The 17,053-nt window shown below is 40.8% G+C and overlaps 1 protein-coding gene across 1 annotated transcript in view; it reads left to right on the forward strand.

Moving 5' to 3' along the window:
• Positions 1–17,053, forward strand: part of LOC102381124 (lymphocyte antigen 75) — a gene marked incomplete at its 5' end in the record, with an annotated part of 121,167 nt that overhangs the window by 66,944 nt on the left and 37,170 nt on the right. The window contains 7 exons of the mRNA XM_025199967.1: positions 2,687–2,881; positions 3,490–3,710; positions 4,275–4,449; positions 6,295–6,462; positions 7,605–7,727; positions 9,686–9,853; positions 11,925–12,101. Coding sequence (XP_025055752.1) covers positions 2,687–2,881; positions 3,490–3,710; positions 4,275–4,449; positions 6,295–6,462; positions 7,605–7,727; positions 9,686–9,853; positions 11,925–12,101 — 1,227 coding nt within the window. The remainder of the gene's footprint in view (positions 1–2,686; positions 2,882–3,489; positions 3,711–4,274; positions 4,450–6,294; positions 6,463–7,604; positions 7,728–9,685; positions 9,854–11,924; positions 12,102–17,053) is intronic.

Raw genomic sequence — 17,053 nt, forward strand, 5'->3', positions numbered from 1 at the left:
CCCCCCCACCCCCCTCTCACAATAAAGAAGAGTAAGATTTTAATTTAAGCTGTTACACTATCACCTCTATGTACACTACACAAGTGCATGTAAATTGGGACAAAAATTTATTTTTTAATGGAATTAATTAATGTTGTAGTACATTTCATTTTTAGAATATAACTTGGTATATATCTGGCCCAGAGAGAGCAAATCCCCTTGCTGAAAGGAATAATTCCAGGGGGCAAGGCAAGGGACTTCTGGTGGCAAAGGTCAGGGGTTAAGGAGTAGGATTTTCAGTGCCAAGATGGTGACCAGGGGTCATGGCACCTGTCAAGGGGCGGGGCTACCTATGCAGCCCTCAGTGGCTTGCCAAAAGTTGGTAAGCGGCCCTCCGCCCCAAAACAATTGCCTGCCCCTGAATTAGAGCCATAATTAAAAGAAGTATAGTAAAAGCTGCGCTATCCAGCACCTTGCAAGCCAGCATGCTCTATTAACTGGCGTGCTGGCTTGTAAGGGAAAAGTGAAGATGGAAGTGCCCACCATGGCACTTCCATTTTCACCGAGCCCCCATGGCCCGGGGCATAGCAGTTTGCATGGGGCCCCCCTCCCTGTCCCTCAGGGCCTGTGGGAAGGGCAGTGATGCGATGGGAGTGGTGGTGACACCCCAGATGCGGTGGGAGAGGTGGCGGCCTTAACAGGCAAAGACACCTGTTTGAGCCACTCAGTTAACCAGCATGTTTTGTTATCTGGCACCCCCCAGCCCCCATAGGTGACGGATAACAAAGCTTTTACTGTATATGGTAATCTACAGGTCACCTCCAACTTCCACTGATGTCACTAGTGCTCCATACCACTGACTTCCCAGCCCAAAGAGAATAAGAAACTTGTGCCCTTCCTAGAGCTTCTACTTATAACTAACACTTTGTTCTCTGTTAAATGCAGTAACTTTCCTGAACTACTGTCTCTTTTAAATAGTTGTATTGATGCCTTTCAACCTCAAACCTTACAAAGATGAATGATTGATATTCTGTAAAGCAGACCAGTATTTTCCTTGTTATCCTCAAAGACCTATATACTCTGCTGCAGCACTAGAGCAAACTAAAAATTCCCTGGCAGTTTTAAATTAAAATGATTGAAATTTTCGTTTTAGAGGACGGTCAGTTCAGTAGGTTTTGCATTTATTTGTTTCATTTTATACTTTCCTCACATTTTCTGTATTCTAAAGCTTTTTAAATTATTGATAATACACAACTGCATTTCTTTAAGGGGAGTTGGGGCTTTGAACATCTGGGACTGTTTTATCAAATGTTCAGCCCTTTCAGTTATCACTTAACTTTATTGGAAGTTAAGAGAGCTCAGCTCCTGAAAGATGTGCTCAACATCTTGTAAGATGCAACTCCAGGAGTAGAGCAGTGATGCTATGAATACATTAACTCTGTTTGGTTAAATAATATAGTATAGAAGTTGACACTTCAGGAATAAAGATCTGATTTCTGTGATTTTCAACATGTTCACCTCTTAGGTCTTGGACCTGCTTACTGAAGGAAGTATTTCAGGCTGTCTAGAAGACAGAAAGATAACACTGCATCAGTTATATCACAGACTAAAAATATTAAAAAATCCAATTATTTTAGAGCAGGAGTGCTCAACCTCCAGCCTGTGGACCAAATGCGATTCGTGGAGCCATGGCATCTGAACTGTGGGATTCAGGAAATTTGGCAACGGGAGCAGTGATAATTAATACTGACACCTCGCCCCCCGCTGCCAAATTCCCAAGCCCCATGGCCAGATCAGAGCCAGAGCATGCCCTGATTCCTCCATGTGGCCAGATTGGGGCCGACTACACCCGCTCCCCTGCTAAATTGGATTGACGCTAAACCATGCCCATTCACCTGCACAGCTGGATTTGGAGCCAGGTCATGATCTCTTCCTCCCACAAAGCTAGGTTACAGCTGAACCGAGTCTCCTTCCCTTGCGTGACTGAATTGGGGATGGGCCAAGCTGGTCTCTGCCCCCCTCCACAAGGCCAAATGTTGTTGTTCTGTGCCCTGCCTCTTTATGCCAGATCAAGACCAGCAGCTGGATCTAGCCCATGGATAGACCACACACTGCCTATCTGGCTTGCCAGGCAAAAAGGTTGAGCACCGTTGTTTTGGAGCATAATATTGTGGCAAAAGGAGTATATTGTGTTGCATATTTTCTGGTTGCAGAACAGAGTCCTGATAATCTTAGAATCATTTAAAAACATGAGAAAACGGGGCAGAGAAGAGTTGTTTTATTAGGTTATAGAGGGGATCATGGCCTGTAATTATAGCCAGGATATGATTCAGAATTTCCTGATTCCCAGTTACAGGTGTTTTTCAGACTATCAAACCATTCTTTTCCTCAGAAAATTAATATAGGGCCACTTACTAGGGAATTGGTTGTTTGCTTTTAATTCAGATTTGTTTCTGTAATCTGGAAATTATCAAGATTGGAACTGAAAATTCAAGTATATTTTCTTTTGACAGTAAGAATTTTGATGAGGACTTAAAGTTTCTATGGTTTCCTTTAGGATAAAAGGTAATATTAGGCTTTGTGTTCTAAAGTGAATGTCTACAAATACTGGGAGAGGAGTACACCATCTTCACTTTTAGATGATCATGGTGTTTATTAAAAAAACGTGCTTTACTCAGGGCTAAATACAGAAACCTGTTTTCCACAGATAATTTTCTGAAGTGGTATGATGAAACTTACCTGTCTTACCAAAACTGGAGAGAAGGCAGACCTAATGTAAAAAAGAATCAATTTTTTGCTGGTATAAATTATGATGGTTTCTGGGATATTTACAACTACACAGCAAATTGGCATCCTCAGCACTTCAATCTGCACAGTATTCTTGCCTGTAAAATTGAAATGGGTAAGTAACGTGAAAAATGAAGTTGCACCTATATTGTGGAGGCTGGAAAGGAAGTCTTAATTTAGCATGTAATCCTGCAGCCATCCCATTAAGTGTTATATCTGTTCTCATTAAAGTCAATGGCAAAACTCTTATAGTGCAGGATCAAACCATCTGGCACTATGATCAAGATATGGACAAACGTAACTTTCAACTAGTTTAAAAGGGGAAGAGAACCTTGCATCAGCGGTTAGTATAACTGTTACATTTGCATGAGCCTCTTAAGTTAGTTAAATAACCGTAACTGTATACCTGTATTAAACAAGGTTAAACTTGCAAACTGTTTGCTACACTTGCATTGCTACAGGAATATGTAACTTTAATAGTTATATTGTAACAGTTTATCAGTATCATTTGATACTGTTACAGTCTATCAAGATGGATGTCCCTGCAGTATTTTTCTTGTCAGTAGGTATAAGAAAAAGATGCTTTGAATCCTTTAAGTAATTTGGATTCAGTGTTTCTGTGCTTGAGTTGTTATTGATTGATAGGATTTTCATTATTTCCTTGTATTTTTAGTAACATGAATGAAGTGCAGAGAATTTATTATAATCTTAATCTTGAAATAGGGCCAAGAGAGACTAAACCGCCATTGCCTGCTTCTATACCATATGGAGATAACACATACAAGATCCTTCAGAAAAAATTAACCTGGTATGAGGCACTGAAAGAATGCAAAAAAAATGGGATGGATTTAGCCAGTGTACACAATGAATCCCAGCAACTGTTTCTGGATGATATTGTAAAACGTGATGGTTACCCACTGTGGCTTGGGTTGTCAATCCATGATGTAAGTTTGTGCTGTCATGACTGTCCCTTCCTGTAACAATAATTGTTAAACTGGCTTTACTATTGTTATGATCTTTCCATACCCTTAGTCACCTACCACTAATGTCACTTTTTTGTATGTTATTGTATTTACATTTGTTTCCGATACCCAGATGTACTTTAGAATGAACAACTGATTGTATATTGTATGTTGCCCCAATATATGCCTGCTAGCATAAAGAAGTGCACTTTGTAGGGTTTACGACAGGAAGTGAAAAATACCTTATTTAAGTTCACCCTGTGATTTCGATTAAAGAGAAACTGTTGACTATGTTGAAACTGGGTCTGGGCACAGCTGTGCACTTACAAAGGATATCAAAGGTTCCTTGATGCCCATGAGTGACCAGAGCCTCAGTTCTAAGTAGTGCCTGGGTATCAGCACCTACTTACAATGTGAGGCATTGGTTCAGTACTGATTTGGAGGGTGTTGGTCATTAGTCACCAATGCTTTCAAAGTTTTAGCTCCCTCTTAGCTATTTTTGTCTGACTAATTAGTAGCTGACCACAGTAATTATTCTTTTGTCAGGGAAGTAAATCTAATTTTGAATGGTCTGATGGAAGTATGTTTGACTACAATCCCTGGGAATTCAAAAGCTCAGCATCTACTGGGAACTGTGTTCTGTTGGATCTGAAAGGGTTTTGGAATCGTACAAAGTGTACAGATGTTGCTGAGGGTGCCATTTGCTATACCTCTTCAAAAAGTAAGACTTACTGTTTTCTTAGAATATATGCAGAATTACTTTTTCACATGCTTGCATTATCATTGATTAACATAAGAGCTTCAGCCAGATGGCTCCTGCCCCAGCGCACGGGGCTCTGGCTCTAGCTCCTGGCCACCTTCCATCCACTCCACCTGCTGAGCAGTATGACAAACCATTTGTGGGTGGCAGGCAGCCTGGAGCTGGAGCCAGAGCCCCACACTCTGGGGTAGGAGCCACCTGGCTGAAACTTCCTTTCCTCCCTGCCCCACCCCCCTCCTGAGCAGCACAGCAGAGGTAGAAGGAGGAGGAGCCTCTGGAGGCAGGGGGAGCTGAGCAGCACCTAGGGGGGGAACGGCTCCATTAGGAAGCTGTGCATGCTGGTGAGCACAGGCAGGAGCATCGTGTGGACTGCTGTGGACAGAAGTGAGTGGGGCTCAGCCCCTTGCTGAGTGCACAGGGGCAGTGCAGGCTGGAAGAGGGAGATGCAGACAGCACCTATACTTCCCAGGTGAGCTCTGCTACCCTGTCCCCACCTCTTCCCTCCACCTGTCATTCCCTCCACCCCCGGGACCTAAAACACGGGCAGCCCCAACATACACACCTGCACACCCCTCTCCACCCTACTCCCCCCCCAACACACCTACATCCCTTCACAAACAATGTACAAATAAGACTTTATTTTGAGCTATCATGCAATCATTTGTATATATGCTACTCAAAAAAACAAACAAATCCTGGATCTGGACAAAAATTATTTTTTGAAATAAAATTATAATATAGTAGATTGATTTTTTTTTTTTTCTTTTTTTAGTATAGGATTTGTTAAAATTATATCTTCTAAAAGATTTTGTGTGCAGCCCTCGACAGCTCACCAAAACTCATTAAGTGGCCCTCCAACTGAAATAACTGCCCTCCTCCTGAGATAATCTGATCAAAGAGAGAGTTCTGTTTCTTCTCAAATGTTTTCACTTCAGCTTTTGTTTAAGTGTTATGTTTGTTCTCTAAAATAATCGTATAATAATATCACTAGATTTCTGTTTGAGCCTGCACAGAATATGCACTGATTGTGAACTGTTGAGCGGTTCTTGCTGGGCAGTGTTGAGATTAGTATTTAGAACAGAAGACTGGTAATTGGGAGACCTGGCTTTTATATTCAGTCCCACTACTGATTTGGTTTGTGGCCTGGGTAAAGCACAGCCTTTCTGTATCCTGTTCATTTTCATCTCCCTTTTGTGATCCTTGGATAAAAGGTGCTAAGAAAATTATTGTATTAATTTATTAATGTCAGTAGTAAATTATGCGATCTGAGCAGATGTGACTATCAGCAGCTGTGTTAGTTTCATACCCCAATGTAAGGCAAAATCTGATCAACAGAACTGGGGTCTTCGTTAGTTTCTCCAAACCAGAGGAATCATTTCCAAAATAACCCAACATTTCACAGAAATAAATATACTTTTCCTAAATTATTTGACTAAGCACCTCTTGTTGACGTATGGCATAAATGTCTCTATTGAGTACCTTGGATCAGCAACCCATAAAACTGAAGATTCCAGATTTCACTGCCACATGAAATTCAGTAAAAAGGAATGACCACCATTACTAATGGAAGAGTCGGTGTCCAAAATATTTGGGATTTTTCCTATACTAATTGATTGTAATGAATTAATCTGCTATATTTGAAGAAACAAATTGAAGGGAACATATTCTGATTTTTGTCATATACCAGTTAGTAATCCCTGACTCTGTGTGTTTTCTTGGGCATCACTTCCACAACAGAAGTTTTTGACTGTGCAAATCCCTTGTTAATTTGCATAATGCACCATCTTTGGGTTTTTTTTTCTATAGAGAGACAACTACAACTGCAGCAAACAAAAGGCTCTCCCAGATGTCCACAGAATACAGGAACATATCAGTGGCTTCAATATAAGGAGCACTGCTATGCATTTGACATGGCATTTTACAATTTTTCAGTATATACTGCAGAAGATGCTAAAAACGTTTGCCAAAAATTGGGTATGTTTGGATATTTTATAAGGTGCTACATTTTATAAACAGTCCCTTGTTCAAGGATAGTTGGCAATATTTCAGATTTATATTTCTTTAGGAATATTTGTAATGGAAGATTTTATTTGCTCTTTTTTGATCCTTTGATCTGATCAGAATCCTTTGCTGTTTTCAGAGCTGCAAATTGCCACTTTTTATTATAGGAATATATTTTATTTATTTAAGGTGAGACAGAGTAGGGTGGTCTGAAATGTGAAGGGATACATGGCCCTACTTTCAAGTGTGACTTCTTACCACTGGCCACCTGGCCCTAGTGTGAGTTAGAGCAAGAGGGACTCTTCTCTATGTTCTGTTTCTGGGCTAAAATTCTTTTTGCTTATGAAAGATTAGATGTTTTGAAGCTTAGTTTTGTCACATCTGCTGCTATTTACACCTTATCTACTATGACATTCTATATCAATATTAATGTGGTTCTGCAAGATGCCGAGCTTCTGCTTAGGATGATGGAAATAGTGTCTTGCAGTAGATATCTGTAACCTGGCAAAATCGATCCTTCAGTTTCCATAAAATATAATATAATACCTCCCACACAAACAATCTGCAGGAGTCTTGTGTTTGTTTTATTCTTCTTCACTTACCTGGATGACAAAAAAGAAGTTAACTAACATCTGAGGCTACTCATAACATTGCATTATATCTTCTCACCTAAATTTTTAGGAAGCTAGAGTTATAAATTTGTTTTCTTATTCCTATACCTTAAATCAGATCTATCCAACTTGTGTTACCAAAGCTGCCATGGGCACTCCCTGCTGCACTGCACAGGCCTCCCTGCTATACTACTCCATACATGCAGGGCTCTTGGGCCACAGGCTCCCTATGCCCCATGGGCCATGCTACACCACCCGCAGGGGCAGGGACAAGAAGTGATAGCTGGAGGAGGGAAGGAGAGCCTGGAGACCTCAGTGGCAGCAGCAGGAGAGCAACATGGAGAGTGGTGCCTGGACTGGGAGCCATGAGTTAAGCCGGTAGTTGGACAGCCTGTTGTTAAATTAGCCCTTTGGTTATGTATAAAATTCACTGAAGTATAAGAAGACAATAGGAAAGACTTAAATGTTACTTCTGTTTGACAAGTAAAACTTCTTTTTCCTTAGATCCATCTGCAACACTTCTCACTATAAAGGATGCTGATGAAAATAAATTTGTCAGCACACAGATAAGAGAAAATGACCTTATCACTAAAAGTGTGTGGCTTGGATTGTCTCAGAACTCCAAGGGTAAGAAACTGTTACCAAACATGTGCGTGTGCATGTGTGCGTGTCTGAGCACAAGAGTGTTCACTGTAAATAAGATGAATGTTGTTATAATAACACTTGGAAGGGCAAAGCCCAAGTGCTAATTGCATTGTGTTAATTAACATACAGCAAGTCCTACATTTGGTCAATTTCTTGTACGATTTCTTTATCCCTTGAATCCTTGAGACTTTGGACTGAAAACTGGATCACCAAGGAAAGGACAAGAGCATGGAAAGGCTTGTATAAGGGTTAGCTGGCTGACTTAATCCAGAAAACATTGAGATAACAGTGATGGATAGTAGGGCTGTGTGAAGCTTTGGTCCCTGATTCAATTTGGCGGAGATTTGGCCTGATTCAGTGGCCGAATCTCCAAATCCAATCAGGAGACCTTTTAATCTCTCTGAATCGAATCAGAACCCTCTGAATCGATTTGGAGAGATTCGACGATGCGGACATAGGCACAGTTTCAAATGTTTTTTCTACATACCTCAAGGTACCAGGCAGCTTGTGAATGCTGCAATGGTGGGGCAGATGGAGCGTCCCACAGGAGCACAGGGGGCTCCCCGGTGCACTCAGCAGCAGACCTGGAAGTGGACCAGAAGCACTGCCAGGGAACACGCCAGGGGGCCCCCTGTGTCTCAGCTCGGCAACTGGTGCCTTCTGGATCTGGGGGGGCACCTGGGGTCCCCCCATGGACAATTGCCGAGCCAGGGAGGTGCAGAGGGGCCCCCCATGCTCCTATGGGATGCTTCATCCACCCCAGCATTGCAGCGTTTACGAGCTGCATGTGGTACCTCAAGGTATGTAGAAAAAAAATGTAAAGCTGTGTTTATGGCCGAATCACTGATTCTCCGGATCAGCATCAAATCTTTGGATTTGGACGAATCAAATAGGGGACAGTGATCCGAATCAATGAATCGAATCACTGACCCCGATTCGGGCAGAATCCGAATCGAATGTGGCCCGTTTTACACACCCTTAAGGGTAGAATTGGTAAAACTTATATGAACATGCAACTGCCATTTGAAAAATAGGGTGAAACTTGGAGGTTGTATTGGATCTGGAGCTGCTTCTGAATGTCCTTTTTTTTTTTTTTTCCCTTCAATCTGTGCCTGGCAAGAGGGGTGCTATCCTTCCTTTTGAAGTGCTTATATTGCTCCAGTTGTTTTTTCTTCTTAATTTTGTGGGGTTTTTTTACATGGAGCTGCACATTGAGAGGTGGGACGTGATGGCAGAGTGGGTCCAAGGTACCTAGCTATAGCTTGAGAAGCATGAATTCAAGCCCTGCTCTGAATTTACTAAAGGCTTTTCCAGTTCAACCAGCTGTAAAAGGCACCTGCTCATTTGCCAGGGAGAATCAAGCCTGACTAGATGCATTCCTCCTTTGTTGGCTGCAAAAACTGGTGTGCCTTTTACCATGCTAAGGGAGATGGAGGTTGCAGAACAGCACTGATAGTCCACTCTATTTCCCTGCCCTGTGGAGGAAGGGAGGGAGGTAGCAGGACAGCAAATCTGCAAATTACTGTAACCCCTTATGACATGCGTTGGCTGGAAAATACATTGCTGCATACAGCCACAGCGATTTTGCAACAATTCAGCCAGGAGCTGTATGTGTGTTCAGTAGCTGACATGCTACATTTCTGAAACACTTCCAAGCCTGTTATGATGTAAAGCATTTCAGAAGTTGTCTGTCTGCTCCCTAAGGCTGCTGAGGATGGTGTGTGAGGGTAGATATGTGTATAGGCATAATAAATACAAATATGATATATGTTGTAAGTATTGTTTTTAAAAATTAGATTTTTTTTTTTTTACTTTTTATGATATGCACTTTTTTTAAAAGTGAAGACCTAAATTAATCAGTTTTTACATTATCTATTAATATAGAAACTTTTAATGGTAATCTAACAAAGCAATCTAATAGGCAATACTTTTCTCTACAGATCAGTCATTGACCTGGCTTGATGGCTCAGCACTTAATTATGCCAACTGGGGAAATGGAACTTCAGAAGTTAGTGGTAAATGCAGTGTTATCGTATCCACAAATGGAGCATGGTCTAAAGTTGACTGCAATAATAGTCAAAGGAGAGTTGTATGTAAAGCTCCTCTAGGTATGTCAGCCTTGGTTTCAGTAGACTGCTCATAATTCTTCTAATTATTATATTTAAAGACTTTCCCATAAGTCCTGTGTAAAAAGTGTTGAGATTTAAATTTACTTCAGAGCATGCTGAAGTTCTGTTTTAAGCGGGTCTCAGCTGTTGCATAGGCCTTCTATGGGCTTTCTACCTAGAGAATAATTTAATATACAACAGTTTAGTTGTAAGAAACAGGGAGACATCCTCTGAGAGATTTCCTGAGTATTTCTACCTCCTGGAGTTGCAGGAGGGGTCGGGGCAGGGGAGCTGAGCCACAGCTGCTTTTCCACCAGTAAGAAGAGAGCGTGAATAGTTACCTCAATTGCTCCTTCTCACTCCCTGCCCCTCCCATCTCGCAGAGTCATCCCATGAGCTCCTCTTTTTTTCCTTTTGCGGAGAGAAATCAAAGGTTTTTTGGTCTGCTGTGCTTGCAAATCTTATAGCAGTGGGATCTCTCTGTCCCTATTGGGGCAGAAAGATGATTAGCAACTCCTTCCCTGATGGGAATCCTTGGGCAGCTCCACATATCCCCCTCGCCAACCCGCCAAGAGAAGCAAATAAGAAGAGAAAAGCTGCCCTCTGGGAGAAGATCATGTGTTGCAGAGTAGGGGCGTGCAAATCTTTGGTTGTCAATTTGATTTGGAGAAGATTCGGCCCGATTCAGAGGCTGAATTACCAAACTCGAATTGAATCGCGGGACCAAAAAAAAAATCCTCCAAATCAATTAGGCAAAGATTCGGTGATTCGGAAGGCAGTCTTGCAGGGGAACAAACTGAGAAGCGGGGATGGAACTGACATCTGTAGCTGGCCAGTGACTGATTTTTCTGAGTCCCCTTCCAATCACAGTGCTCTGGGGGAGGGATGTAGAAACAGCATGTAAGCCTGTATCTGCAGCCTTTCTGTCCCTTTTGTGAGCTATTTCTGCCTGAGCAAAAGGGGTGGGCGGCTGGCCCAGAAACAGGTGGGTGGGCGGAGATCTAACCAGCACCAGGAAGGCCCCCTGTTACAGGCTACCATCCCTGCTGTTTTCATCCTGCTGTACATTAACACACACACACAGTGACATGTCACGAGTTTTGCTTTCAGAAGCTTGAGGTGCAGTTTCCCTGAAAGCCCTGCTCATATCTCCTTGAAACTTGGCAGGTCTCATGCCCTCAGAAGGGGCTACCATCTCTGCTGTTTTCATCCATATCTGCCAAAAAAATGATAGTTATAGGTATTTCAGTGATTCCCCATTAGAGTCTATGGCCGAATCACCGAATTGGCGCTGAATCTTCCAAAGACCTTTTGGCCGAATTGATTGAGGACAGTGATCTGAATTGAATCGCTGTCCCTATACCTCCCTATTTGCACAGGCTTATTGTAGAAGGAGTTAAAGGAACCCATGGGACTTGTGAGTTGTCTCTTCTGTCCAAGTCATTAGTTCTGAAAATAGCCTCATGGGAGAGGAATCAGTACCCATGACACTTTCTCCCACACTACTTCATCCAAAGCAAGGGTCTGTTGTTCAGGTCAGGAAAAGCAGATGTGGAAGCAGTGGGATCTTTTTGATGCTTATATACAAGTTGAGGACAGAAACAATGGGAACTTAGGATTTCCCTGAATAGTGCTAGGGGGAAATTTAACTTCAGCAACTTCCCACGTCAGAAATAAAGGCAGAGTTTTATCTGAGAAACTTGGGGGCCAGCTTAGCTATGCATTGAGGTACAGAAGCTATTAAGAAGGGGAGAAAAATGATTCTGAAGACCAAGTAGGCTCTTTAGTTCATTTAGCCTCAAAAGAGTGTCACAATTGAAATTTTAAGTGATTCAAAATGAGCTATTAATGATTTGACATTTTACAATAATCTAACTTTTAGAACAATAGAATGAAGAGTATTATTGTGTATCTGTATAATTTAAACTAGATATCCTTAACTTCAATAAAATGGCCTTACATTAAAGCTGTACAGTAGAAATATAGTATGGCAGCCCTGTAAAATCCTTGTCGTTCAATAAATATTGTTATCTAGGAATAGAAGATGACTGTCTTCTTTTGTCTCTTTCAGGTTCTAATCATGCTGGTGTGGCCATAGCATTTGCTCTCTTCATAATCATAATCCTAATTGCTGGATTAATTTGGTATCTCCATAAAAAGAAACGACTTCAGTGGGGTGGCTTCTCTGCAGTACGTTATCAAAGGGGGATGAATGAAGAGGAAACTGATAACATGTTTGCTAAAGATGGTTAATGAGAAACTAATCTTGCTAGCTGTTTTATTTACAAATTTCACTATGTGAAGCTATGGGGAAACCAGCCACTATATATTTTACTAGATCTTTCCAAAAACAGAACAAAAAGTTTATTACCTAGAGGTGATATTCTACCCTCTGATATACCCTATTTACTTGAATCCAAGACAAGTTTTTTTTTTTTTCCCTCATTTTACATGGGGAGGGCGTCAGGCCTGGAGTCAGAGCTGCAACACCTGCCCACCCTTGCCCCTCCACCACCTCCGGCTCCAGTCCTCTCTAGTGGGGCGGTGGCGGGGAAGCAGGTACTAGACCACACAGGCATCAGGAGGGGCAAGTAGGAGGGACAAGTAAGGACAGGTGGCAGAGCGCAATGTGTGGGGAGACAAGGGGTAGGGATCAGGTTGCTTGACTCTCCTCCTGTCCTACTACTGCCCCCCTCATCACTTGCTGCCCCATCACCTGCCCCCCTGCTACAGCAGTGGAGGAACAAATTTAAGACAACCCTCCAATAATTAGATTCTATACATGGAAAATGTATAACACATTTATAAATTTTCCATATATAGAACTTAAGCTTTGGGGGGTCATCTTAATTTCAGAGTCATCTTGGATGTGGGTAAATATAGTAAGCGTGCGGCTTTCATTCACATTACAGGTAGCTATCTGAATTTGGATTGTCAGTAAATTTTATTTAAGGCACAAGTTCCCTGAGCCTCTCTAGGTCAGTGCACCAGATTAGTTTTGGATACTGCCTCCTACATTTTTTTTTTCTTACAGTACTATCCTTCCTTTTTCCTTTGCTATAAAGTATTTTAAGTGAAAAAATATTTAAATCAACCATACGCTTCACGTTTAAACACTTTTTAAATTGTGCAGAAACTATCTAGCTTTGTACAGGCAATTGTTAATTACATCTTTGGTGCCAAAAGACATACCATTCTGTGTGTATATTATATGCTTTGTTGCTGTAGCATTGGATCACCATGAAACAGCTAGCATAATGCATGATAATACTTTGATAACCAGATACATGGTTTTGGAATAACCATGCCTGTACTGTAGTATCAACTGTTGTATAATACGGAAGGCCTTTAATTAACTGATTAATTACTCAGCTAGAATCCTAGAATTTGGTACGTATGCTCATTTTGGGGCAAGAGGGAAGGAACAAATCTAATCACTTGACTTTTTTTCTTCAGAGGTCACCAAAAGCCATCCCTTTAGTCATATTACAATAGTTCAATAAGTGTTCTTCAGAGCTAGAACTTTTGTTTGGCTGCCCTCCTTCTTTATAGTATTATTCTGAGTGAAGGGAAATATCAAGAGTTAGAGCCACTATCTTCAAATGAAATAAAAATTTTAAAAATAAATACCCATGCCATATTTAAGTCAGAGCCTGTTGTGGGTTCATACATGAATAGTCAGTCATGTCTTACAAAGATGATAGTGAATGTCAACACAGCAGGTATTAAGGGCTAAATACAAACATGAGAAAAATTGAAGATGTACATAAACACAGTCTGGTTTTCCAAGAGCAGTAACATGAATGTTGTGTTTTTCTTACTGTGAAAACTGTCCCTTTCAAATGAGATGTTTCAGAATCTTCCTTTCACAGTTTGTACTATGCAATGATGCAGCTGAAGTGTTTACTTTGGAAATCAGTTTCCTGGCATAGGGAGTAAGTAGAAAGGAAAAGAAAAATCTTATTTTGTCTTTAGCGAATGTACCTTAAATATACCAAATTCTTTCTTATGTTTATTAAGCTAATATGAAATCGGATCAGTGCACAAGGAAGACCTTGTGTTACAGAGCTAATGTCCCCAGTTTTATGGTGAAGGCATCCATAAGATTGCTAAACAGCAGTGCTGCCAGGCAATTATAGGAGACTTAGTGAGTACTTCCTAAACAAATACTTGCTAATCCTGGACAGCGAGGATGGGGGAGGGGCAGGGGAGGGGAGCGGAGCGGACAAAGTAGGAGAAAACAGAACTAGTGCTGTACTCAAGCAGTCCCCCTGTAACTGAAGGAGCAAGGGGAAGTTCATACTTACTTTACTAGGTACGATCTAGCATGGCTCTGCTGATCATATAATACAAAAAGGTAGAAGTTGCAGTTAGTCTTAATAAATGATAACTGTAAATCACCTATATTATAATTAAAGATACAACTTGGTGCCGGATTATGACATGCTGAGGCCCTAAGCTACGTCCATTTTAAGAGGCCCCAAACTATGTCCATCTTAAGAGGCCTCATACAATAAAAATAATCCATGAAATCCACGACAATGGATTTTCCTGAAATTTTAAGATGAATTATTATTTCTGCACAAATTTATTAACTCAATATGAATAACTGTGGAGCCATATATATGTGTATTTTTGTCATATTGGAATGAAAATGTCCAGGTTTTTTTTATTTAGAGGCTCCCCATATTGCAAGCCCCTAAACTGTAGCTTAAGTAGTTTAAGCCTAAAATCTGGCACTGATACAACTCAATAACAAATAAGGTATTTCCTCTACGATCAGTTTCAGGAATGAAATGAAAATCTTTCTCAGGTGGTGAGTGGGAGGAAATAGATCGCCACTTAAGTTATGTTAAAAATACTTGATTAATTTACCAGTAAGTTAAGTTTCATTTTTGTCATGCGTCACCATGTTCTTTCATATGCACATTGAAAGAGGTATTAGTGAAGAGGGGAGCAGTGTGTGTGTGTACACAGATGCACACATACACACATAATACTACATATACACGTGTTTGTGTAGTACATAAAGTAGTGCATATTACTATACCACATGCACACAAAGTCAATGTGTTTTGCAACTAGAATAACTATTGGAGGAAAAATGTTTTTTAATGTACAGTATGATCTTTTAAGATCAGTCTTATTTACTGTTATGAAGGAGTGTATATAAAAGACCAAATTTATTCCTAATGTAACTCCACTGACATCGGTGCTGTTACAACCAGGAGTGCATTTGGCCTAATGCACTGGAAATACTACTGTTTTGGTTTGTTTTTTTTAGAGAGACATTTGAGTGTAACAGCCAAAAACTGTGACCCATATGTTTGTATTGATGATGCAGCACTTTTGCGGGGGGAGCTCTTTGCACTATTCTGGTATGCAGATATTTAAAACAATACTGGGAGGTTAGATACATCTATTGCAAGGTGTCACTTTTTAGCATCTATTGCAAGAAAGCAAACAAGAATGCAGTGCCTGCCTCCCTTTTTGTATTTAATAACAAATAGACTTAAGACTATTATTCTTATTTAGTTTGTTATTTTTTGATCGAAGAAATAATACAAGCACTTTGTTGGGGGGGGTTAGAATACTTGGGCACAATTATGAAAAATTAAGAGATGTTCTTGTAACAATTTAAGCAAAACTCAACTGTCCCATTGACTGCAATACTTGGAGAGTAAATTTTATATAAAAACAATTCTTCACTATTTCATTTGGTCTCTGTAAGAGGCTGAATCTGGTTCTTGTCATCATTATTTTAATTAAAATGTCTTGCAGTAGAACAAAGGATTAGGACTCAGCATAGCAAAATATTGTACAAACAGACAAGATGACACAGTCCTTGCTGCTACTATGTATTTAATGAGAAATATTGCCAAACACTAAGTAACAAAATGGAAAAAAAAAAAAGTGTTAGGCAGTACTGCTGTGATCCAGAAAAATAATTAAACTTGAAACATGCATAACTTAAAAGAACTTAGTTATGTATTTGCTTGAGTGCCTTGCTTAATGGGGTCTACAGTAATTGTCTTAGAAAATGTTTTGTTAAAGAAAGCTTTATATTGTTTAGTTTTCTTTTCTAACTAAAGTATTTTTGTACAAATATAAATTGGATAGATACCTGTTCATTACTTCTAGATTTATAAACGTTCATAAACTTTATAAAACTTAATAAAAGTCCACTAACTTTTTTGGATGTGCATCTTCAAATAGTAAGGGTCTTTTTAATTTTACCAGAATAATTTTGGTCTCAAGAGTTTAAAAGAATTCAAATATTTTTTACAAAGTGTTTTATTTGTATATTGTTGTGAATGGTGTAAGTTATTTTGTAAGGTGCACATCTGATGTATTTTGCAATGTACTCAAGATGCCTGGTTACTGGTAACTTTGAAAAAGCACAGCTGTTGTATTAGGGGAGTAACCCACTCTTTGGATTGAAGTGTATAGTATGGATAATATACAAATATGCTGTTAATAGTTGGAAGAATAAAATAAATCTATAAAGGTGTCAATATAATTGGTACTGTTCTTGTATTTGTAGGGATAACTAACAGATGCATAGATGTTTCCTATAGCACCTAGCAGAGAGAGCTCTGAACCCCTGGTTGGGGTCATGGGGCACTAGGGCCAGACCAGTACGAGTTGGGGCAGGGGTGCTTGCTAGGAAGTCTTGAACTCGGGCTAAGGACTTCTGCAATCGAAAGCTGGATTGCTGTGGAGCAGGGGGCAGCTAATATGTTGCCGAGGCCCCTGCCCGGGCTTTTATTACCAGGAGCTAAAAACTTAGAGAAAAAATCTGGTCCATATATAAAGTGTGCATTTTTTTATATGTAAATTTTATGGTTCACTGATACCTTGTCTCCTTTTTGTCCGTCAGGGAGCTATAAAGCCCGTGTCCACGGGCGTTTCCCGTAACGAGGGGGAGGTGTAGTCAGGCTAGCACTGGGATATTTTCGGGCTGATGTAAAAGGTGACACGTTATGTTAGAAAACTTAGGATCGTCTTCCTTTTCCAAGATCTACGACGAAGCCTCTTCTACCAGCAAGGACCCTGGAAGGTGTTTTGGAGCTCAGCGCCCCGCCCCGCTCCGCCCGGCCACGCCCCAAGGGGCCGGGCTGGAATCCTGGCTCGTGGGGTCGCCCCGCCCCGCCCCCCTCTGGCGGCCCAGCCCGCGGGGCAGGCCCCTGGCGGTGGGGG

The sequence above is a fragment of the Alligator sinensis genome, unplaced genomic scaffold, assembly GCF_000455745.1.
Source record: "Alligator sinensis unplaced genomic scaffold, ASM45574v1 scaffold389_1, whole genome shotgun sequence".
In the NCBI taxonomy this organism is placed as follows: Eukaryota; Metazoa; Chordata; order Crocodylia; family Alligatoridae; genus Alligator; species Alligator sinensis.